The sequence below is a fragment of the Rattus rattus genome, chromosome 15 (assembly GCF_011064425.1).
Source record: "Rattus rattus isolate New Zealand chromosome 15, Rrattus_CSIRO_v1, whole genome shotgun sequence".
Classification (NCBI taxonomy): Eukaryota; Metazoa; Chordata; class Mammalia; order Rodentia; family Muridae; genus Rattus; species Rattus rattus.
The window spans coordinates 61,906,181-61,930,400 of NC_046168.1; the positions used below are offsets into that span (position 1 = coordinate 61,906,181).

The window sequence follows — 24,220 nt, forward strand, 5'->3', positions numbered from 1 at the left end:
GAACACCTATAATATCGTATACTATATTTTAAAAGGAAAAACATAACCATAAAATTAAGAACGAGAAATGTATAAATTAATGTAACTTGTCCAAATGAGAAAAAATATAAACAGTAGGAGATGTTTCTAATGGCATCTGACAAAGCTGAAGAGAGAATTAGAGAAGTAGAAGATAAATCTACAGAAATCACCAGAAAGCAGTAGATACAATGAAAAGGAAAATATGAAAGAAGAGAAATGGAGGCAGAGAAGAGCTAGCTTAACCCATTTAATCAGTCCTCACTGATAACAAAAATGATAATGTTCCTTGATTGTAGGAAGACATAAAATTACACACACACACACACACACACACACACACACACACACGACAAGCAAAAATTAAGTTAAGTAAACATTAGGAAAATCACCAATAGGAACAACAAGCAGATTTCCAAGAAAAGAAAGCCATTATGTAGGTAAACACCAAACTTCTCACAAGCCAATATGGAATTAAGTAGCCAGTAGAATGAAATCATCGGAATGATGAGAGAAAACAAACGTTAACATAGAATTCTGTGCCCTGAAGACTCATCACTAAAGGACAAGCCTAGAACATAGAATTGGCCTCCAACTTTCCCAAACAAGCAGAACCAAAGGACACACTTCCGCACACACTGGAAAATGACTCCAGGAAAAAAGTCGGAGATGCAGGAAAAAGCAAAGGACGTACAAAGGAGAAGTCTGACCTTGTCTATATGATTCCACCACCCAAGTTTCAGAAACAATTTTAAGGATCAAAACAAGAGCACAAGTATCAGAGAGAGAGTAATAGGCGAAGTATTTGTTAATCTCAAAATGGTTTCAAGAAAAACTAAGATTGGAAAGTAACAATTTTTCAAATAACTGCAGAGCGAAAGCCCAAAGACAATCCCGAGAAACATAAGAATAATTATAAACAATAAGGAGGCAAGGCATAAAAAGCAACAAAACTTAACAAATGTTACTTGAAGAAAAGACAATGAAAAGTAGCAAAGACGGAACACACATAGACAACTGAAGGATGGACAGCAGTGACCAGAGCCACACCCACAAAGGATGGACGGCAGTGACCAGAGCCACACCCACAAAGGATGGACGGCAGTGACCAGAGCCACACCCACAAAGGATGGACGGCAGTGACCAGAGCCACACCCACAAAGGATGGACGGCAGTGACCAGAGCCACACCCACAAAGGATGGACAGCAGTGGACGAAGGATGGACGGCAGTGACCAGAGCCACACCCACAAAGGATGGACGGCAGTGACCAGAGCCACACCCACAAAGGATGGACAGCAGTGACCAGAGCCACACCCACAAGGCACCTACACTGGTCTAGCTAAGTGGACCAAGCCGACATATAAAGAGAAAAGATAGGACATTCTCATTACCAATAAAAAATAGAGATTCTGCGTAACGGATGTGTAGAAAGCATAATAAAAAAGGGTTAAAAAATAAAATTAAAAAAAGACAAATAAGACGTAAGAAGAAAAGTGGGAAAACTTGACCAATATAAGACAGAATAAACGTTAAGGCAAAAAAGCAGAAAGAAGGTGAGCACGACAAACTGAATCGAGTGGATTATTCAGGAAGGTAAAAGTAATTCTAAGCATGAATGTATCTGACAATGTAACTTTTACATATATAAAGTCAAAATAGAAACCTGAGGCGTAAAAAACACAAATCCACCACCACAGGGTATTTACCAAGTTTCTCAATGACACGAAAGTGTCGGGCACATTTTGAAAAATTCGTGAAGACGACTTAAACAGAAACTAATAAGCTTGAATTTATATGAACTCCAATATATACAAATCAACCGAATTTCTATATACCAGCAACAATTTGAATATTTCATAGAAAAGAATTCCAAGGGGTTGGGGATTTGGCTCAGTGGTAGAGCACTTGCCTAGCAAGCGCAAGGCCCTGGGTTCGATCCCCAGCTCCGAAAAAAAAAAAAAAAAAAAAAAAAAAAAAAAAGAATTCCATTCATAACAGAAAGGAAAAAAAACTAAACTATCTAGAAAAATATTCAATTTAAAAAAGCTATCATTCTAAAAGTATATACACATATATACAGAATTTATTATAAAAACTCTTAGTAGAATGCATGTAGAAGAGAAGAGACTTCTTTTGTCAAGCATCTACCGACAGCATTATTGACAACAAAAGCCAAGGCTAAGATAATAATGTCAGTCACTGCCAACTCCACTCAGCTTGTGATCCTAGACAGTGAAGTTAGACAAGGGGAGAAAGCCATGTGAAGGGGTTTAAAAGGAGAAATACTATAATTGTCTTCAATACATTATCACAATGTATAGGAAATCTCTAAAAACATCATTCACGTCATTTTCTAATAAAGAGAACGTAGCAACATGGATAAACATGAAAACCAATATACAAAAATTAACCAAATTTCTGTATACCAGCAACAATTTGAATATTTCATAGAAAGGAATTCCGTTCATAACAGAAAGGAAACACTATCAAGAAAAATATCCAACTCCATAAAATGATTTTTTAAAAAGCTATCATTCTAAAAGTATAATTAAAAAAATTGATATCAAAGGCCAAAATGAGAGGGTACGCGAGGAAAGGTAATAATTATTAAAAATACGATATTCAAAACAGTTATCTCAAGTGTCTGCATCCTCATTAAAAACACCTAACAGACTTGTTGAACACCTTGCCCTGCCAATTTTTAAAATAACAGTGAAGAACACAAGCCAAAAATAAAAATAAAAAATAACCCGAAGTAAAATATACAAAAGTTTACAAATGAGACAGGAGAAGGGGGAGGAAGGACACTACCTAGCAGGCATGAAAACAGGACGTCAAGCTTCCAGCGTGGAGGTGATGCAAACAATGCTCTATGGGGTAAAGAGCCCAGAATGAAAGCAATTCACACATGGAAAGTACTACAGGAAGGCCATTGGGGAGGCCTAGGCAGAGGACGGAGAGTGAATGGGTATCCTGTATGCCCAGCCCTCTTCACATTCCACACAAAATGCAGTGTTGGAAACCTACATGGGAAGGCAGAATCATGAAATCCTGACCTTGGAGTAGAGGATCCTAAAGCCCTTGCTAGCGTTGGAGAGGTGGCTGAGCAGTTAAGAGCAAAGCCTGCTCTTCCAAAGGTCCTAAGTGTGATTCCCAGCACACAAGACAGGCGGCTCGCAACTGCCTGTAATTCCAGTTCCGGAGAACCCGACACCCCCTTCTGGCCTCCATGTGCACCTGCACCCCCGTGCACATACCCGCACATGGGCACCCACGCCATTTAGGTAAATAAATAATAATATGCTACATGGCTCTGTTTATCAAAAGGAAGTGCAAAGGAGGAGGAGGAGATGGATCATAAAATAAGTGACTGGGAACAAGTTATTCGAAACTCTGACAAGTTACTTAAAACTCTAACAACATCTACAAATCGATATGGGTGGCGGGGGATGGGGGGCATAAATAGCAGAAAATGCAGAACGGAGAGATTCCAGGGGACAATGAGGGGAAAGAAACCACATGGTGGTTGATAAATATATGCAAAGCCTCATCACTGCTAATTGAAACCACAATGAGATACACTTTATGTTTTATACCTACTAGAAAGATACAAATTAAGGAGCTTGATTAACACCTAAAGTAGGCACCGACACGCACCCACAATAATCTTTTATGCTGCAGGTGAGAATGTAGATTACAGGGGAAAAAAAACAACAACAACAGAAACTCTGGAGAAAAAAAAAAGCTTGTCGTGTTGAGTTTGTATATAACTATAGCCTACCCCTTCTGCTTACAAGTATCTAACGTACTGAGCATCTGTGTGGGCACCAGCCGAGAAATAAAACCAAGCTTGGCTTCCACGAAACGGGGTACCAAGCCGGAAGTTCAAAGGAAATTAACTGCGTGTGTTCACCTGTGCGGGAAGAGACGGAGTACTACCAGCATCAACACGGACCGGTCTTTAAAATGCACAGAGAGAAAAGGCAAGTGACGGAAGTCTGTACGATGCCATGTCCAGTGCCCTCGCAGGTAAGCCAAAACAACCTTCGTGCCATAAAACTACTGGAAAGGAAGGAAGGAAGGAAGGAAGGAAGGAAGGAAGGAAGGAAGGAAGGAAGGAGGGGAGGGAGGGAGGGAGGGAGGGAGAGGGGAGGGGAGGGAGAGGGGAGGGGAGGGGAGAGGAGGAGGAGGGGAGGGGAGGGGGAGGGGAGGGGGGGAGGAGGAGGAGGAGGGAGGGGGGAGGGAGGGAGGAGAAGAGAAGAGAAGATTTGAAGGGGAGGGAGCATGTTAGAATGCTTACCCCAGGCAGAAAAAAACAAAAGGGAAAGCCAACCGAGAAACAAAGTATAGAAAGAGAGCCAGCAGCTAGCGCAGAAACTGCTCTCCCTGGTAGGACGGGTGGATGGGTGGTGGGTGGGTTCGGAAGCATTCCTCCGTGACTAAGCTTCAGGACTTACAACATGTCACACACGCATCTGCAGCTGTCAAATATTACGTGATAAAATATGTCCTTCGATACAGGCTGAGGGTCCCTTATCTGAAAGGCTTGAGAACAGATATGTGTTTTGAATTTCATATACTTTTGAACGTCTGGATATTTGAATACGCAAAAATGGGACGACTTGGGGATGGAGCCCAAGTCTGGACGCGAACATTTACGTTTCATAGGTGCCTCACGGGTAGAGCCCTTCTGCAGTGTTTTCAGCGTCTCAGTGTTAACAATCAAGTGACATGAGCTTGGTTGTGGGGTTTTCCACTTGTAGCCTCAGGTCAATTCCCAGAGGCTGGTAGAACTCCCAGGGAGGCAGACACAGCTCTTGGAACACCAGCGGTGGACAGGGGCTTTAAGGAATTTTGTTCTTCAAGTTGATGAGTTCTGCACTTCCCGCCTTTCTGAACCCACATGATGGTGAATCCAAAAGGTCTTGGGACCAGGAGCCAAGCATCACCAACTGACATAGGTCTAAGTAGCGCTAACTGCCTGGTCCAGGCGGAGACAGAAAAGAGAACCCTGGGTGTGTCTATTCTCTAACGTGCACAGTAAACGCAGAGAGCATTGCTAGATTCTGCCTTGTAAAAAAGCCAGATTGAGAGATGACACCTAAGACCAAACTAAGATACACGAGAGAAGGGAGCGGGGACAGACAGAGGGGAGATCATGGCCACGGAAGCCGGTAGTCATTAGAAGAGAGCAAGATGGGATGAGGGTGGGATTTGGAAAAAAGTAGAGAAACTTCATTTCACTCCTAGTCAAGAGCTAAGAGATTAGTTTCCACCTTGGTCTACCTCAAGGAATGAATACAACCGAATAATGATGCTACGGACCCAGGCAGACGCCATATAAATCATATCACCCTCACGTTCACCAACCAACACAGTCAGTAACATCTTGTGGCCGTGCTCTGACACCAGACAGTGGGAAGAATGGAATCAATTCGACAGTTGTAACATTAGCGATAACAAGCCTAAATGGCCCATAATTACCAAAGGCCATTAAAGAAGACCCTTACTTCTGTACCCTAGAAGAACAGAATTGCAAAATCAATCCAACCTTTTTCTCGGACAATACAAGCACTTCTATGATGCTTTGTGGCCATAGGGGCAGGGACAGAATGGCACTGGGAAGCTGACTTGTATACCTTGGAGTTAGTAAAATGTTGGAGGAAGTTATGTACGCATGTGTGCCTGTGCACACACGCACAGATGCACGCACAAGCAAGACTCGATAGGAATGTTCTCCTGTGAGCTGAAGGCATGGATTTCAAATAAGGACTCCAGCCAATTCCTGAACTGTATTCACCAATGACAGTCTGAACACAGCGAGCTACCTCTTAAACTGAATATCTACCACCTTCAAGACCATCACAACTAGTGTGGGCTAGCTACACTGAGTACCTCATAGATTCCAGTTCTAGGCTGCAATTGAAGGTTTGCAGGTACAAACTATTACTTATCCTCAGTCTTGCAGGATCTGGGCCCTGCCCACCTCCAGCATCTGTTCCAATCATGCTCTCCTACCCAGTCACCACACCTCAGTCTGCAAGGAAGCACAGCCCTAACCCACTTCATCCACCAGACTTCAGCCTAGCCGTGCTCCCTTCAAGTCGCCTTTCCCAGCTATTCAGCTGGGTCAGCTAACCCAACTGCAATTGCTTCAACTGCCTCACCTCTCTCAGGTAGAACGTGCTCTCCTGTAGGTCATTTATTTCCCTTAATGTGAGTGAACCCTTAATGTAGTGCCTTAGTTTAATACATCCCTTAGGGTCAACTGCCATTTTTAGGCAAATCAGGAGTGTACCTGTCATCTCACCGATTCATTTCCAGAGCCCAGCATATGCCCCACCACATGCTGGACACTCAGTCAGCAATCACATTTCAAACTTAAGGAATCATTTTAAACCCGAGCACTCAGGAGGCTGAGACAGAAGAGTCCTGAGTTCTAAGTCAGCCTGGACTACATAGTAAAACTGTTCTCTCTCTCTCTCTCTCTCTCTCTCTCTCTCTCTCTCTCTCTCTCTCTCTCTCTCTCTTTCTCTCTCTGTCTGTCTGTCTATGTCTCTTCCTTTCTCTGTCTCTCTGGCATGCACCCACAGATTAAATAAAATTAAAAGAAAATAAAAACTGTTACCATGTATGAATTTAAAATAAATATTACAGAATTTCAAATATGAAGATTTAAAAAAAAGACATCTTTAGTGTCTTTCAAGCAACTCAGCCTCACACTTGCAATTTTTAAATTTCTGCTCAAAAATGACAAATGGGACATGATTATAATCACTTCCCATAGAGACTCTGGTACTAAATTTGAGGGTACATTCATAACAACCCACCTGAAGGTCCAACTTCCACACTCATTCTAAAACTTCCTTCCTTGACACGCGCACACACACACACACACACACACACACACAGACTCTCTCTCTCTCTCTCTTTCTCTCTCTCTAACATTGATATTTCAATTGGAAACTGAACTATATTTGAAACCCATCCTTTGCAGAAGCCTGCATCACCTCATTTAAAAGCACTTTCCAGATGAATCATGGTGGAATTTGTATGTAGCACCAACAGTAGCAGACCCCACTTAAACGTAGACGGTGAAACTCAGCACATCTCACAGCACCATGCAATTCCCATAGTAACACGGCACTCTCAGGAGTACACGCAAACTTATCATACTTAATAATTCCATCAATGTTCCATCAACATATTCACATTCCCAAATTAAAAAGAAATTATGCCATCGTGTTATCCCAAGCTTCTCGACAACCAAGACTTGACCCAATTCTACCAGAATCTTAAAGGTTAAAAAACAGAATTCTCTTAACACTACAAGAGTGCATATTGTCTAGAAGAAAAATTGTTCTCCATCGGGCAAAAAAGATAAAGAATAGATAAAAAGGTAAATTAATCTAGTAGCTAAAAGTAACTAGATGGCGGTAGGTGAGATGGCTTGCTGGGTAAAGGTGCTTACGGCTGAACCGGAGTCCAGAGTTGAAGTTGTTCCTTGGGACACACATGATTCAAGGAGAGAACTGTTTCCCTCAGGTTGTCCTCTGGTCTCCCACACGTGGGATGTGGTGCTTGTACACACACACACCTAACACAATGTGTAGGTTAATTAATAATAATTTAAAGTACAAGAAGAGTTGCAGGTCAGAGATGAGAAAGGCTTTCAGTGGTTGATGCACCAGTTGGTGGATGAAGATACTCAAGAGGGCAGTCACTCAAGCAGGAACAAAAACCTAAAACTAACAGTGTTAGGCTGGTTATCCCACTCAGTGAGTATACACGAGGACTTCGGTTCAAATCCCCAGCAAAGTAAATCCCACTGGCTCAAGAAAATAAGGCAGAGAGTAGTTCCTTATTCTGACCTCCACAGACTACACACACATCTCCATCTCTCTCTCTCTCTCTCTCTCTCTCTCTCTCTCTCACGCACACACACACACACACACACACACACACACACACACACACACAGGACAATCATCTCTGGTCTTTTCACAATTAGAAGAACAGATCATGCCTGAAAAATGTTTATTTGATTTTAAAAATTATTAGTGCCTGATGGCCCAAATCGACAGGCGTCCTGGTTTGCTTTTGATGGTTAGAAGCAACATAACTGAAAGCGAATGTGGGGAGGAAAGGGTTCATTTCTGTCTTATGGCTTACAGTCATAATCCATCATGAAGGAAAGGCAGGGCAGGAACCCAAGGCAGGAACCCAAGGCAGCAATGAAGCAAAGGCCGTGAATGAATGATTCTGCCGTGGCTTGTTCTCAATTGCTTGCTCAACTTGTGTTTTTGGAGTATTTTTTGTGGGTTTGGGGGTTTTAAAACGGTGGTTTCATGACAACTCTGTGTATCCCTGGCTGTCCTGGAGCTCACTATGTTGACCAGGCTGGCCTGGAACTCAGAGATCCACCTACCCCTGCCTGAAGTGCTGGTATTCAAGGCATGAACCATCAGTTAACACTTGCTTTTCTATACAACTCAGGACCACAGGCCCAAGCAGGGCACTACTCCAGTGAGCTGGGCCCTCCTCAAGAAAACGTACCCCAGGCTTGACTACAAGACCATCTTATGGAAACCCTTTTTTCAATTGAGTTTCTCTCTTCCCAGAAGACCTTTACTTGTTTACAACTGACCAGAGCTTAATCAGCACAGTAAGCAAAGGTTTGTCCTGAGTGAGCTGGATTTGATCCCCAGGGTCCTCACGAAACTAGAAAGAACCAAGTCTCCAAAGTTGTCCTCTGACTTCCACTCACACACCCACGAACACTACACTAGTGCACACAGAAATAAATAAATAAATAAATTGCAAAAGAAAAGGTTTTCCTATGAGAGTAACATTATGGGATGTTAAGCATTTCATTGTAGACCCCTTACTGTTTTAAAAAGGGAAGAAAAGATCAAGAGAATGCATTAAGATGGCAAGAGAACTTCTTGGTGTATCTAAACTAGTCTTTGGAAGATGTTGGGTTTTGTTCTTGTTTTTCATTCTGTGGCTTACGCAGTTGTTCATCAACAAGTTTCCCTTAACTGACCTCAACCAACACTTGAGTCTGCAGCCACTCTAACTGGATGTGCCTGCTACATTGGAGTGCGGTCACAGAGGGATACTTTCATCTCTGACACTTGGGGAGAGGGTGGGTGGATACACACACACACACACACACACACACACGCGCGCGCGCGCGCGCGCGCATTGCTTTTCCTGCTTGAAATACAACTGCAATGGGTTCTTTCAAAAAAGAATGCAGCTACCTCACTGTCTTGTTCACAAACCACCATGTAAGCATGGGCTGAAGTGATACTATCATTGGGACAGCATTTGAAATGTACTCGTGAATCACCACACGTCAACCATGACTGGCACATTTTCCTGCTACCTCCGACCCTGGAGATGAGGATGGCACTGGCAATAAAGACGATGAAGAACCTTAGCAATCTTAAAACCTTTTAAATGCGTAGTTTTCTTCCTTTCTGAGCAGGTGTGACAGCTCCTGAATTATGTTGGTGGGGGCTCATGTTGCGTTTTGTAATTTAAGAGATGGGCTTTAAAGCTCTATCATGTTAGAAATATGAATTGGCTTCTTAGCAACAAACATTGAAAAAAAAAAAAAGAGAGACAGATTTCCAGAATTTAGTTTGATGAATAATTTTCTCCAGAGGACCTATCATTTGGGATGAAGAAAAAAAAATTCCTGTCTGAATATCATAGGAAGAATAGGAAACTAATTTGCATTAATTTTTTTTTTTTTTTTTTTGGGAAAACAAAATCTTCCAACTTCCACACTCAATGTTATCATTAAGAACTTGTGAGTTTGGAAGGTGCTGGGTTGTAATCGGTTACAACCCCTTAGGAAATTCAAATTTAGGGGGGGAAAAGCCACAATAAAACAATTGGCATTCAAAGCACATCGTCTTGTGTGACTAGAGGACAGTGACTCCATAGCAGAGCAAGGAGGGGACAGTCCCCTGGAATGGGCTCTGGGAGGCCCGTGTACACTTTCCTTTCTATGTCTACTTTCTGTTCTCTGAACCTGACTCACAGTCACCTTGATACGAATTTAACCCCTAAGTGCACAGCATGCTGCCCCCTCTTTGAGGATCAAAAGCTATGTGTTCATGAAACTTTCTCAGTAGGGTCCACTGGTAAGAAACAAGCTTTCAAAACCTAAGATTAAAAAAAAATGCATTTCCATGGCAAGGTGTAGCAGCAGCAGGCATTAACGTCAATATTGAGGAAGGCCAGGAAGGAGGATGATAAATTCAATGACAGCCTGGGCTACCGGTCAAGATCTTGTTGATTGAAAAAAAAAAATCAAATAAACAGGATTTTTTAACTTATATGTGATCACGTCTTCTGTAAGATCTATGTTGACTTTGTATGCTTGTTCTATGTCTTCTTGGTGGGCTACATGATTTATTTGGGCACATCTTGATCCTACTGATCCTTTCATATCCTTACAATTGCCTAGGAGGGTTGTAGACTTAATGTGCATTATAAATCTATCAGATAAGCCATCGGTCGGCGTAGATGGCTCAAGAGTGAGTCAGGTAAATGGAAGCATCTTATCTCCATTGCCAACGTATTAAAACCCAAGGGGCATAGCTGAGAAGCCATGCCGAGATCTCCGGATGGGATGAAAATATATACACCTTTTTACCCTTTACCTACCCGACCTTTATCAAATTTTACTCAACTTCAGGACGATAGAAGCAGTTACAAGGTTGCCAATTTGCATGTTTTTCGTGTCTTGCTCTTCAGCATCTTATGGAATATGAACACTAGACTGTCCAGAACTATCACTTCAACATTCTCCAGAGAGCTCCATCCTTTCCTAATTTAAAGACTTTGTAGTTAAGCCCCGGTTTGGGAAATTTGAGATTAAAAACCTTCCATTTGAAGGTCTTGCAATTCAGCTAAGTACCCAAAAAGGGAATGTTTAAATTAATGGAAGATTAAAGCAAGGAAGAACATTCTAGAAGGTATTCCATAATGGGGCTTTGTCACCACCTTCTCTATTTTATTGAGAAAATCGTCTGTTCCCAAGGGGCTGTAAGTTTATATTCCAACCACCGGACTAGTTTAACTATTCAAAGTTAAAAAACGTCAGGGGAAACAAAGCTCGCAATGGAAATGCTGACAGGCTATGCAGTAAGCACAGGCAGGTGCCCGGCCACCAGGGTCATAATTCAATCAAGCTGGGCTCTGACGTCATCTGTTACAGAAAAAAAGCCAAATGGTTTATGAACAGCACCAGAACCCCCGAGATTAAATTACAGCCCTGATATTTAATCATGGGCCGTACTATGTTATTTTTAATAACACAATACACTTTAACAGTTATTCGTCAACTGCCTCAGCCAAATTAGACCTCGCGATGACATGCGAGCCCGATTATAGTATCCATCCAGCACCATCTCGGTTTTATTACGTTTTTCAGAAATGGTAGACTATATGTTTTTTTCCCCCATTGCAAATATAGAGTTGATAGTACTTCGAAGGTCAGACCTTAACTAATAGTAGATCAGCCCCAGTGTCTAGAACGTTTAGGGCATATGGATTTGTGCCCTGTGTTAGTTATAACCTACTGCATGACTTAGGGGAGAGATCTTTAACCCTCTCCCAAGATCTCGAGACTTTATCATAAAAGAGAGAGCATCTCTAAATACTGCTGCAAGTCTAATTTTCCATAAATTATCTATTTGCAAAAAAAGATAGAGTGTGGCTTGTTTGTTTGGTTGGTTTTTGTTTTTGAGGATTTCCTAAGGGTCAGAGTATGAAACTTTCAGAGTGGAAAAAAAGGCTTCCGTATAACAACTCACCTAGGAGAACTGATCAAAGGCGTTTCCCACCCCAGAAGAATGTAGGAGCCAAAGCTTCCAGAGGCAACGGCAGCATCAGCCAATGAAACAGGTTCTTTAGCCAGTAATGCGCAAATACTGCCACACGTGTGAACGGTTGTTTGCAAAACAAATCAATACAGGCACATCCAACAATGGACCGCAGCTAATAAACTACATATAGTAATTACTACCAATGGCAGTCTAGAAAGTCATTCATTACATGTTAATTGTCACACACGGAAGTACAAAAGCAACCATCGGAACAACTGAGTGGCTGTACCTTTAAATACAATGCGTTCTTAGGGGCCTAAAAATCTATCCACAGGAACTGGTTTTAAACACAGCTGGGTATTTGATAGGCTGATTAACTGGGCCTGTATTTGTTTTTGAAATGAAAGTAAATATGACAACCTCTTCAGTCGTTTTGCCTCGTCAGGTGGTCTGATATAAAGGAATGCATGCATCTGTACACTTAACATACATGGCTTGCAGCAAAGCGCTAGCCCATGTTCCTGAAAGACTAGGGTCACTGGTCTTATGTCTCTCTTAAGCATAGAGTTATGACCAAAAGCATCCACCCAGACACCTAGCTTCCGCCACCTCTAAATGGGTCACGAATTGGCAAGAGGGTAACTCCCATGTAAGCTGAGAAACTTGGTGGCCAATTTTGAAATTTTTAATCAGTATAATTAAGAAACCTGTAACAAAAATAACCTTTCAAAAAAAAAGAAAAGCCGATAACGTGCTTTCCCTTCTCTAATACTTAGCATGATCTAATTAACTTTGAAGAACACCTGGTCATAAAAAATTGCTCATAAAGTACAAAAGTAAACAGAAGGGGATGCTTCTTCTGCTACCTGGTCCTCGTTCAGACGTTACGTCTCTCTAAGGGTCAGATTTAAACATCACAGGTATGGATGATACGAAGGCTTGGCCAAGAACATTCTGGTTTAAGACCTGTAAACCGAAGAACATTTCAAAACACACTCCGCTCCTCACGAGGCAACTTGAGATCCGTTATCTTGGATTAAGGAACAGACCTCGACGGCATTCTAACACTCAAGCTTAGCGATCACAGACCTGAGGCCACCAGTACCCAACTCCATGCCCTGAACAAAGTTGCAAACTCCCCCATAGGAAGTGGAGTTTCCCACTGGAAGTAAACGTTTGATCTGCAAAGCTTACAGGATTACTTCGTTTATCATACGGAGGAGGGAGATGGAAAAGGAATAATTCTAAGCTCGAAACAAAAACCAAAGTGCTTATAGGACAAGTCTTTACAGCTCCATGATTCTAACCGTTTAAGACAGATTCGAGCAATTAACAGCATAAACTTTCATTACATGGTTCTATTATATACGTTTATGTGACTTCGCCTGTTCATCTGTTATTTAAGTGATTTCCTCATTACAATAGTAGGGGAAGGATAATTTGCTGACGCATCAAATATGGCAAACGTTTCAGTCTCAATAGTTCTTGGATCTCCGTTCATTTACTTAAGTTGGTGTCAAACAGAGTACCCACTTTCCCTTCTGAATTTAGAAGAGTGACACTGTAAGCACTCGTTTGGTGACAGACACATCCAAACCACCAAACTGTTCGTTTTAGGGATTGCAGGCTGAAGTTAGGATTACAGAGCTTGACTTCCATTCAAAGGCCTAACAATGAACTTCGGGCTTCTCCTATATTTAAATATAAGAGAGCTTTATTTGTTCAGAAATGAATAGGTCACACTGGGTTACTGCAATTTCGGATCTGATTATTGACACAAATATAATTGGAAATGTCTTCATGGGGACCCAAATAGCTGTACACAGATTTCCCATGGGAGAGAGAGGAAAAAAAAAAAGCACAACTTTTAAAATGCCCACTCTATTTTTTTTCTGTAAAAGTAATGTGATAATATGGGAACGACATACTAGCTCACATGGAAATCCATCATAATTTAAAAGGGTAACTTAATCTGGATACTGAGGTGGGAGAAATAGTGGGTATGATTTGTAACAGTACCTTAAATATGTTTTTTTTTTTTAAATGCTTTCTCCTCTAGAGATCATAAATAGCATCTCATAGCAGGCCTCAGTATTATATTTCATAGCTATATAATCTTGAAAAAATATGAGCTGCCTGGCTCTTGATGCCTTTGTGTGGGCCTGTGTGTGTGCCTATGTGAATGTGTGCATATATGTGTATGAAGGGCTATAAAGATTTGTGTCTAGGCCGGCCTGAATTTAAACCTAATTTCGTTACTTCTTGCCTTGTGAGCATGTGGCTCACCATGGCTGTGCCTCAGTCTCCTCTTCTGTGAACTGGGCATGGTGACGTGTGCATTCACCTGTGTCAGAATAAACACACAGCACAGGACGCACCAAGCCACGCTCTGATTCCAGCTCACCTGCATTCTGCCCAGCTCTCCAAAAGGAGCACAGGGGACACCAGGCAAGAGAGAACAAGCGATAGGCTAAAACAGAGTCCCAAACCTAAGCAAAGGGCTCAGAGGGCGCTCAGCGCAGGACAGCACTTACTTCCGGGACACACAGCACAGCCATCCTTAAACCCCATTCTGACTGACAATGAAACAGTGGGAAGTCCAATGTTATTTCTAATAAAGGGTCAGCCGGGCCACAGACAGCAAGGTCAACGCTGATTTTTCAGTACTGCCAGGGGGCGGAAGTTCTTCCCCTGTGATCTAGACTTCCTCAGCTATGCTGGAGGTTCTAGGTGTTTCTCTGGAGCTCGCCCCAAAATACAGAGTCTAATATAACCTGCCTGATGCTACTGTACTTTTCAAAATCTATGAAGCAGCTCTGTTAGTGTAAAAAGAAAACTTTCATAACCACCATGACTGGAATGTATACAATGCATGCACACACACACACACACACACACACACACACACACACACACACACAGAGGAAGGAAGAAAAGAAGGAAGGAAGGAAGGAAAGAAGGAAGGAAGGAAGGAAGGAAAGTAGGAAGCATCTCCTTCCTCTACAACACCTTCAAGAAAAACCAATTTCCTCCCCACACCATCAAAAGAACTCACAACTGACACAGGTAGAAATGAATGCAGGGTGTGAACCACTTCAGTTTCCCCCCTTCCGTCCTATAAGATCGCCCATTGAGGTTGGTTTTTTTACCCCCTCCATGAGTTTTACTCAATTGACATACCATTCTGACGTCATGGGGGGACACAGGTAAGCTAGCCTACAGGAAAGCCAAAAACGGTCTCCCCTTTTCCAAAACTGGCTCGGCAGAGAGATGTGATAAGCTCTGACACTACTCTTAATTGTTTAAACACGGCGACATTTGGCAGCATCTACCAAGAAGTAAAAACTAAGAAGTAAAAACTACAGGGGGAGAGCCCTCCACTTTTGAACTAAAGGAGCAAAGCAAGCTACAGCATTCTTCGCAGGCTCGCTGTGCACGTGGGCTCCCAGATGACACAAGAGCTAACCTAACAAGACGTTCAGGGTATTACCAGTTTAGTAGGTCAACTTTAAAATGACTTTTTTTTTTTTTGATGCCAAACCCTAGTGTATTTCTCTCTTTTGTTCCCCCAAAGCCTCAAACATAGTCAAATGAACTACACATCTGTTATGTCAGAAAATAAAACCTCTACCCATCCTGACACACTGATCCTTTCTTTTGGTAACTCAACCATTTTTTTTTTTTTTTAACAAAAACAAGAATGATTTTCCAAGCAGGCAGGCAAGTTCACATTAAGATCAATGATATAACAGATATCAGATTGCTGCATACACCTTACCATACAGGATAGAGCTTCCCCTTAAAAATAATCCCAGAGGGGTTGGGGATTTAGCTCAGTGGTAGAGCGCTTGCCTAGCAAGCCCAAGACTCTGGGTTCGGTACCCAGCTCCGAAAAAAAGAAAAGAAAAGAAAAGAAATAATAATAATAATCCCAGAGCCACCAGTTAAGGCCCTAGTAGCTCTGGTCCACCCTGGCTGAACAGTTTTACTGCAGTCTGTGGAACACCTGCAAACATCAAACAAAAACTGCGGGTCCTTTCCTGGGTTGACAAAAGCCTTTCAAGTGAGAAGTACTCGCTGGGAATGTCAGCCTGCAGCTCAGGTTACATTCCATTCACCCTAGCAGTCTTACCGTTTCTTCGGAGGGTAGGAAAAGCTATGTTTGTGGAATGAAAGATTAAAGAGAATCTGGCCCATGCTCTCTCCCGTTCCCGAACCGAATATCACGTATTAATGGGATCAACAGCTATTGGGAACTTGCAGCATGAAATATGACCAGACCTTACTTAGAAGAAGAGGGGGGGGGGGAAGCAAGCACTAATTTTTTTTTCCCCTTCCAAAGTAGAGTCATTTACTTAAGAGTCTAGATCCCTCTTTCCTGAATCTAAGTTTCAAAGTCCTCTCTGAGTCCATTCTGGAAGGTGAACATAAAACTTGAAGTAACTTTAGAAATAATTCCTCTGTCCCAAGTTTCCTCATTCACGCTTCCAGTTAAAGGGCAAAGTGCGGTTTTCATAATTTTTTTTTAAGTTATGCTTTAAAAGAGATATGCCTCTTATTGTGTAGAAGTATAAGCCCTAAGTGCTACGGAAACCAACAGTGTGCAGCCCCTGGACTCCGGCCACCATCCTCCTGCACCATACAAATGCGTTTCCATCAGACAGGCAGGAAAAAGGAGCCCTGCCTTTCCTAACCTTACAGGGTAAACATCTGGTCCAGAAAAACCACACCACTGGTACCAGGTAGCTTTAAAGTCTCACGCCTTGACCCCTGCCTACTCATTGGAAATAGCCTAACAGGTCAACATGGAGGAAGCCTTTTTCTGAGATGATGGACACATAAATACAACCCCCACCCAAACACACAGACACACCAACATAGCACACACACAGACACACCAACATAGCACACACACAGACACACCAACATTGCACACACACAGACACACCAACATTGCACACATACAGGCACACACAGCACACATACAGGCACACACAGACACGCGTCATTGTCTGAACAGCTATACGTTCTGATGCGTGGGACTATTTACCACCCGAACTAGTACACACTCAGATTATCCATCCTATACTGACTACCCACACTTCAACGTTTCAACAAGGACTCTAACGGAGAATGAACACAGAACGTGAGTTGACTAAAACAACTGTCTTTTTAAATTTAACCCATTGCATACTCACAATTCATCCTAATAAGCTAAGTGACTGCTAAAGCAATAAATGAAGTTATTCCAAATGTGTCCAGCACTACAACAAGTGCAAACAGCATTATATGCTAAGCTTGAAAGATGTGGAACTCTGGGCCTGCCTGACATCCACTTTAGTCAGATTTCAACCATACACACATTTCTTAAGTAAAACATGAAGGAAATTACTGCCAGACATAAGGTTAGTATTTTGATGGTGTCTACAGGAAGCACTAACTTGACTACAGAACACATTGTCCTCATCTTTACTTCAAGCATTCATATTAATAGTTTCTGTCCTGAAAACTATATAAAGAATACTGTACAGAAATTTGTAATATGGAACACTAATACCAAAGTAAAGAAAAAAAAAAGGAACCAGTAACAGAAAAGCAAACATCCTGTCATTCATTGGTAGTTTTAATCAAAGAAGACCTTAAAAACGCTAAGGTAAAAAATTAAAGGAGGCACCATGTATTTTGTGAATCAGAAAAATCTCTCTTGTGAAGAGAGAAAAATCCCCTAAACTTATGGGAGCCAGTTGAAGTAACTCACTTGGAAACCACCAAGTTTTAAAAGACATTATTTGTAAAAAAAAAAATACGCAAAAGTACACAAGCCACCTAGCCAAACAGACTTCTTTGGTTGCTGTTGCACCAGATGAAAAAAAAATACATAAAAATTATATCCACAGCTGACAGACAAACACACTAGCCTCTTACAGCTCTAAGACGTCAACCTTTACCAGCCTGGCTTAAGAGTAATGTTACCTCGTGGACTGTTACACACCATGGTCAGAAACTCTAAAACCTTGCAGCTGTTTAAGACACATCAATGGATTTAAACCCTGGACCTAAAGGACAGCAGGCAACCATGTATTGACTCCTTATTTAAAACTGACTGGTTTTTCTTTTTTTTAAAAAAAAAAAAAAAAAAGACAAACACATCTGACAGAAATGTCACATTTTCAGTTCCCACTTTTAATGGGAGACACTCAAAGAGCCTTATACTAAAATTCCTCCTCAGATGCCAGATAATCACTGTGCACACAGATTCCTTTGTGAGTACCGCTGCCTTTCTTTTTTTTTTTTTTTGTAGAAGCATCGCCCAAAGAAGTCTCACGTATAAAATGCTAAGTCTCTTCAAATCTGCAACATTAAATTCACTGCATAAGTCAACGATAAGGGAGAGAAAACAAACAGCTCAGGCATCCACCAGATAGTTTAAAGATAAATGAATTCCTACTTGGCCTCTCAGACTAGCATGAGGCTATTTACAGACTCGTCTGAAAAATTAAGTACCACTTTCTTTAAAACGGTTAATTGTACACAGAACCTAATAACTGGCATTGTTTCCCCTTTTATGAAATTTAGATTATTTCCCAACTCTATTTAAAATAGGGAACATGGATTTGTCCACATGTTATCAACATCAGTCTTACCCTCGCATGTTTAATGACAACCATATTAAAAAAATAAATAAATAATCACGTTTAAATCGTGGTGGGATCCTGACACCGTTCCCCTGATTTAGAAATAGGTCTCACTTGAATTGCGAAAGGCAGCATTCGGGGTGAGTCTGCTGCTGGTGGGTAATGAAATAACCACATCATCATAGGTTAAAACTCAATGACTTCTTTCAGAACACTCCAACAGAGCCAAAAATACACAAAGAGCAAATAAACAACCAAGAACACTGAACTTCACACCAAGAAAAGAATTCACGTACTTGAGCCCGTAAAATGTCCACTCGCCAAAGAAGTTGGTCCATTTTTCCCACTGCTTACAGGAGGCGAAAACATCTAAAGGAAAACAAAGAAATGGCATGGTTGAAAGGAAGACATTCGTGGCTTCAGAGTTCACCAAAGATCTCTCACACTCTTGATAAATAACTTGGAGTTAATGCTAAGGCTTTATTTAGGAAAACATAGAGCCGTCACCAACCAACTTAAAACTAGACCAGGCACCGGGGTTCCAACCTCCTCCTCCCTCCTTTACCACTGTAGCTGTCTCCTCCTCGGGTGACTTAGATGGCTAGACAGTCCTACTACATTCTGAACACAGTCCCCAAGGTATTATCAAGACATAGATTGGGGGGGGGAGGGGGACAGCAGCCTTTCTAGAAAACACCACGTTGACAAAGGAGAAGAAAAAGTTGTTTGTTTTATATTGAAAACCTTGGGCATAACATAAATGTGGCAATGTCCCTTCCCATCCGTTACAGGACTTGTCTGCCACGCATGAACCCAAATCAAAATCAAAATGCCACCTGCAGTAATTTCTCACTTCAGCTCAAACATGAGAGCAACGTAGGCAAGCAAGTCTCTCTCTCTCTCTCTCTCTCTCTCTCTCTCTCTCTCTCTCTCTCTCTCTCTCCTGTCTCTCACTCTCTCTCAATCTTTCACTCCCTCTCTCTCTCTCTCCAGCATCTATTTCCGCCCTAACTGGTTTCCCTCTTCTCCTCCAGTCTAATGCGTTTCGCACACCTTCCCCGAGTCAGAGCCTGCAAAAAAAGCAAAGGAGCGAATGGAGAAAGTGCATCAAGCAGAAAGGGGGCTGCAAAGCCGCCTATGGGCCACTGCTTCCTGCCAAAACTTTCGGAGAACCACTTCTCCACGGGGTCTGCGGGAGGAGCAGCAGAGGTGGCAGCCAGCTTCGGCAGGCAGCAGGAGCGGGAGCAGAGTTGGGGAGCCCCACTTAGAAGGTGGTGTGGATTTTATTTGTGTGTTTGGGGGATTCTTTTTTTTTCCCTTTTGCTTTACAAAATGCATGTTACAGCAAACTCATCTGGCATTAAAACTGCATCCAGGCTCCTGACTTGTCTGGAAGCAGAGGAGAGGGAAGAAGAACCAAGAGAGTACAGTAGTAAAAACTCCACAAGTGTGTAAGTTCCTCTTTGTGCTGATTTCAAGACTGTAATTTACTAAAATAGTCCAAGGCACACTGAAGAATGTATGCTCAATTTATGCATAGGAGTTCCCAGAATCCCAGACGAGGCAACCAGGCGGAAGTCAAGAGGACCCACACAGAACCATCCGCCTCAAGTTCAGGGCACCTAGCTCCTCTACTGCCTATTTTCCATTTTTAAAGTAAATAAATATTATGTAAATCAGATGCGGAGCCTGACACAAAGTTAGCAGCGCACTCTGTGTGCAGACGTGGCCAAGTTTTTGGTGGACTTTAGAGTTTTAAGGGGGTTATCTGGTTTTCCTTTCTGCTGGAGTGAGATTCCATTATTTATAGAGAAATTGGTAGGTAAAGAAATCAAGGCAAGTAATTAGACTCTTAAAAAAAAATAAAAAAGCTTGAGTCTTCCACATCCCAAAATTAGTTGTTAAAAAAAAAAAAAACTTGTCAAAAAGACCCTCACATTTTCCAAGGATTCAGCCAATTAAAAATTATCCCAGTCTTTCCCATGTCTATGGGTTCCTAGCTGGAGTGTTGGGGAGGGTTGTTTTTTTTTTTTTTCCACAGCTGTTGTTAGTTTCCACCGTTCTTTCTTACCGCACTGAAATCCAGTAAATCACTCAGCTCTTTGTCCGTCCCTAAGGCAGCCATTCGCTGTTGGTGATGCATTTTAGCAAAATCACACAAACCTAGAAACATGGAAATAACTGCAATCAGAAAATCCAGTCCCAATCCTTGGAGAAAACACAATCGGATTTTTTGGAGACTGGGGGTTTGGTGGGGTGGGGGGATATAGGGGCGGATGGGATTAAGGTAGAAAAGGAGGAAGGAATGGGAGAGTTGTTGGGTTTTGTTTTGATTTTTTTTAATGGAATAAAGCAATAGCAAAAAAAAAAAAAAAAAAAAGGAAAAAAATAGAAATATTGTATTTCCAAAGAGACGATCAAACTAGTAAAATCCACTATAAAACCAAATCCAGGAGAGAAGGGGGGTAGCCGCTCTACAGCGCATCCATTTATGCAACAGGAGGTAGAGCGAGAAATGAATGGATCACAGAGAAAAGAGAAACTACTGCACGAACTGGTCTCAACTTTCCCCCACCCTCCACCCCACCCCCTCACACGCACACACTCACGCACACACACTGCACACACTCACAGCACTCCCTCCCCCACCCCCCACCCCCCCCCCCTCGCCCTGCAAAGTAGATCGAAAGAAATTAAAGACCAGCGTCTCTGGAGTGCAAACCGGTCCACAGGGGGGTGGGGTTGCCGGGGAGGGAGAGCCCAGAAGAGCCTCAGGGTCCTCCAATTGTCCTGCACCCCTAATTTGTGAAAGAAAGGGTTGTAAAAAAAAAATTGAAGTCAGGCCCATTGGCAAAGTGCGCTGTGCCCGGGAGCCCGCCGGGCCCGGAGGGGGCGGAGGCCGGGGGAGGGGACGCCGTCGCTCCCCAGCTCCCTGAACCCCGGCGGGGACAGCGGGGACCACGGGGCCCCTGAGCCGTGCGCGGCCGCCCAGCCCGGCCCGGCCTGGCCCCTGCCGCGCATCCGCCCAGCTGGCCCCTGCCGCGCGCTACCTACCGCCCGCGCGCGACGAGGGGCTCCCGGTGCAGCGCCGGCGCCCAGGCGGCGGTCATGTTCATCCCCCTGCCTCCGCCACCACCACCTCCTCCAACGGCCGGCGCCCGCGCCCGCTCCGGCTTCCCCGCCGCCGCCGCCGCCGCCGCCGCCGATCCGCAGACACACAGCCAAGATCCCTGACTCTTAACACCAACTCTCTTCTCCCGGGAGGGGAGGGGACGAGGGAAGGGGGGAGGGGGAACACGGCGAGGCGCACGGAATTGCAAGTTCAGCAAAGAAATGGGTGGGGGGGCTCCGGCGGGGAGACGCGGCGCTCCGGGCCGGGCTGCCTAGGAAACACCCCCACCCCAGAAAAAAAAAAAAAATCCCAACACCTCCCCCGTCTCGAGGAAGAAAAAAAAAAAACCCACCAAGGAAAATTCACCCAGCACCTCATTTTTCCCCTCAGATCGCCAGTTACAATCTGAAGCCTGAACAGTTGAGGATTTGCCGGGTTCATCCACCGGAGGCACTTTGAAATTGATTCGAGTTTACATCCCCTCTCACTTCTGTCTGTCTCTCTGTCTGTCTCTGTAACTCTCTCTCTCTCTCTCTCTCTCTCTCTCTCTCTCTCTCTCTCTCTCTCTCTCTCTCTCACACACACACACACACACACACACACACACACTGCAAAGCAAGTTTTGCTTTGCTGCAAATACACGTGATGCATAAAGACTTTGCCAAGACGAATAATATTTTTCTTTTCCATACAGAAAGCCATCCACATTTTTTTACTAGGGGGGATATTTTGTTTGGATAGTTTTGCGTTTGGGGCCGAAATCTGAATCAGACTTTCTTCTTTTCGCCCCTTTAACTCACAGAGCCGTATAGCTGCAAACTTTGTTTTAAAAATTAAATAAATAAATAAAATTTAAAAAAAACCAAGGTAATTTTAGGGAATGAATATGGTTTTGCTTTTACACTTGAGTTCCTAACTCCAAGTCCGCGCTCCGAAGCACTTCAACTTTCAACTCAACATTTGCCACTATAGGCCCTCATGCTCATTAAACACACTTTTTCTACATCACCTTTCAGGATAAAAATTAAACTTTAAATTTATCTTTTCGTAATAACATGCGTGCTTTACCCAGTAGACGCAGCATTCATTATTTTAATGTTAAAGAACACATTTGCCCAACCCTGGTATTGCTAAATGTGCGAGTACGCACCGAAATGCATGCACACACGTTTGCCCAACTGGCAATTATTTAATAGGTTGTTCCTTTTGTTTGAATAAAACATTGGGAATCAACATTCTAAAAATTCAGTTCAATTACAAACAGTTTACTCTGACAGCAAATTGTAACGTTACCTTCAATGGCCACAAATATGCTCACAATATTCCAAGGAAAGAGACTTTAAAAAGAGAGACAAAAATCTTCTGCAAGTACTTAGTATCTCACATGTGTATTCCCCCAAAAGAGTATTTTAAATAGTAGTCAGTCCTGTTCCAGGGTTAGCCACAGATTACAAGATTATGCACTTGGCTCTGGTTTTTGCATTTTCCATCATAAAACTGAAACAAAATCCCCTCCCCCAAAAAAGTAATCATAAAAAAAATCCGACAACTTTTTCTTATTGTTTATAAAAAATAATCAACACAGGATAGTTATAATTGTTCTTCGGTCTTGTTGGTTGTATTTTTTTTTCTTCTCTTTCAAAGTCCTAAACTTGTTCCAAGTTTAGAGGCGTCTCATCATCATCATCATCCTCAACACCATCATTGACTCCCCCGAGGAGTCACATTGATAATAATAGGTTTCCCTGAAAGATACATTGTAATCCATTCACATCCGGGCACTGCGGCTTATAAAGAGAAGGCGCTGCGGCCGCGGCTGCTCCACCAGACAATGACTGGGGAGGGGCGGGGCGGGAGCGCGCGACCATAGAGTGGTAAACACGGCGCCTAGAGAGGCCGCCAAGATGGCGGCGCGCTAAGCCACGCCTCCTCCGGGAACCCGGGCGGTCCCGCAGGCGGGTGGGTCTCAGGTCGTTTCTCCCAGAGCGCGCCAGGCGCCCTGTGCCCTGTCTGGCCTTGATCTCCGACTCAAAAGTGTTGTTCCCGCTGTGTGAAAGAACTCGCCGGGAGGCCGGGAAGACGCCGTGCGGGCCTCTAGCAGCTGGGTCCCTGTCAGTATAGGTGCAGAGTTTTCAGGCTGGCTTGGGCGGTTTGGGGAAAGGCCACCAAGCCAAGTGTGATCCTGAGCTGGAAGAGTGGGAAGGTCCTCTCCCTCTCACACTCCTTTTACAAGCTCCCAGAGTGTGAAGACTTGGTTAGTGCAAAAGTCTTCCTTTATTGATATAAGACTCACATGGCTCTTGTACCAAAAACCATGAAGGCATCAACTTCTAATTTTGGCCAATTACTTTCTCTCAAACCTGTTTTCTAGTCAGCAAATAGCGATGAGACTTTGAGATATCTATATGATACGGATAAAAGCGAGGCTACTACTATAGAAATATACCGCTTCCATCCCTAATTTCTTACTGACTCACTGATATTTGTAACCTAGACATTTGTACTTGTAGATTCCCAAGTCTCCAAAGAATAGTGTCCACCTCTCCCAACAGAAAGCTTATTCTGATCCAGATAGTATTCCAACAAGTTCACAAATATAGGCCATAT

At 43.0% G+C, this 24,220-nt stretch overlaps 1 protein-coding gene across 1 annotated transcript in view; it reads right to left on the reverse strand.

Annotated features, from left to right (window-relative positions):
- Tcf4 (transcription factor 4) overlaps nt 1–23,439 on the reverse strand; it is a 345,858-nt gene extending 322,419 nt beyond the window's left edge. The window contains exons 1-3 of the mRNA XM_032885763.1: nt 22,907–23,439; nt 20,573–20,664; nt 18,798–18,870 (exon numbers count right to left, since the gene is read on the reverse strand). Coding sequence (XP_032741654.1) covers nt 18,798–18,870; nt 20,573–20,644 — 145 coding nt within the window. The 5' untranslated portion in view covers nt 20,645–20,664; nt 22,907–23,439. The remainder of the gene's footprint in view (nt 1–18,797; nt 18,871–20,572; nt 20,665–22,906) is intronic.
- Nucleotides 23,440–24,220: the final 781 nt, after the last annotated feature.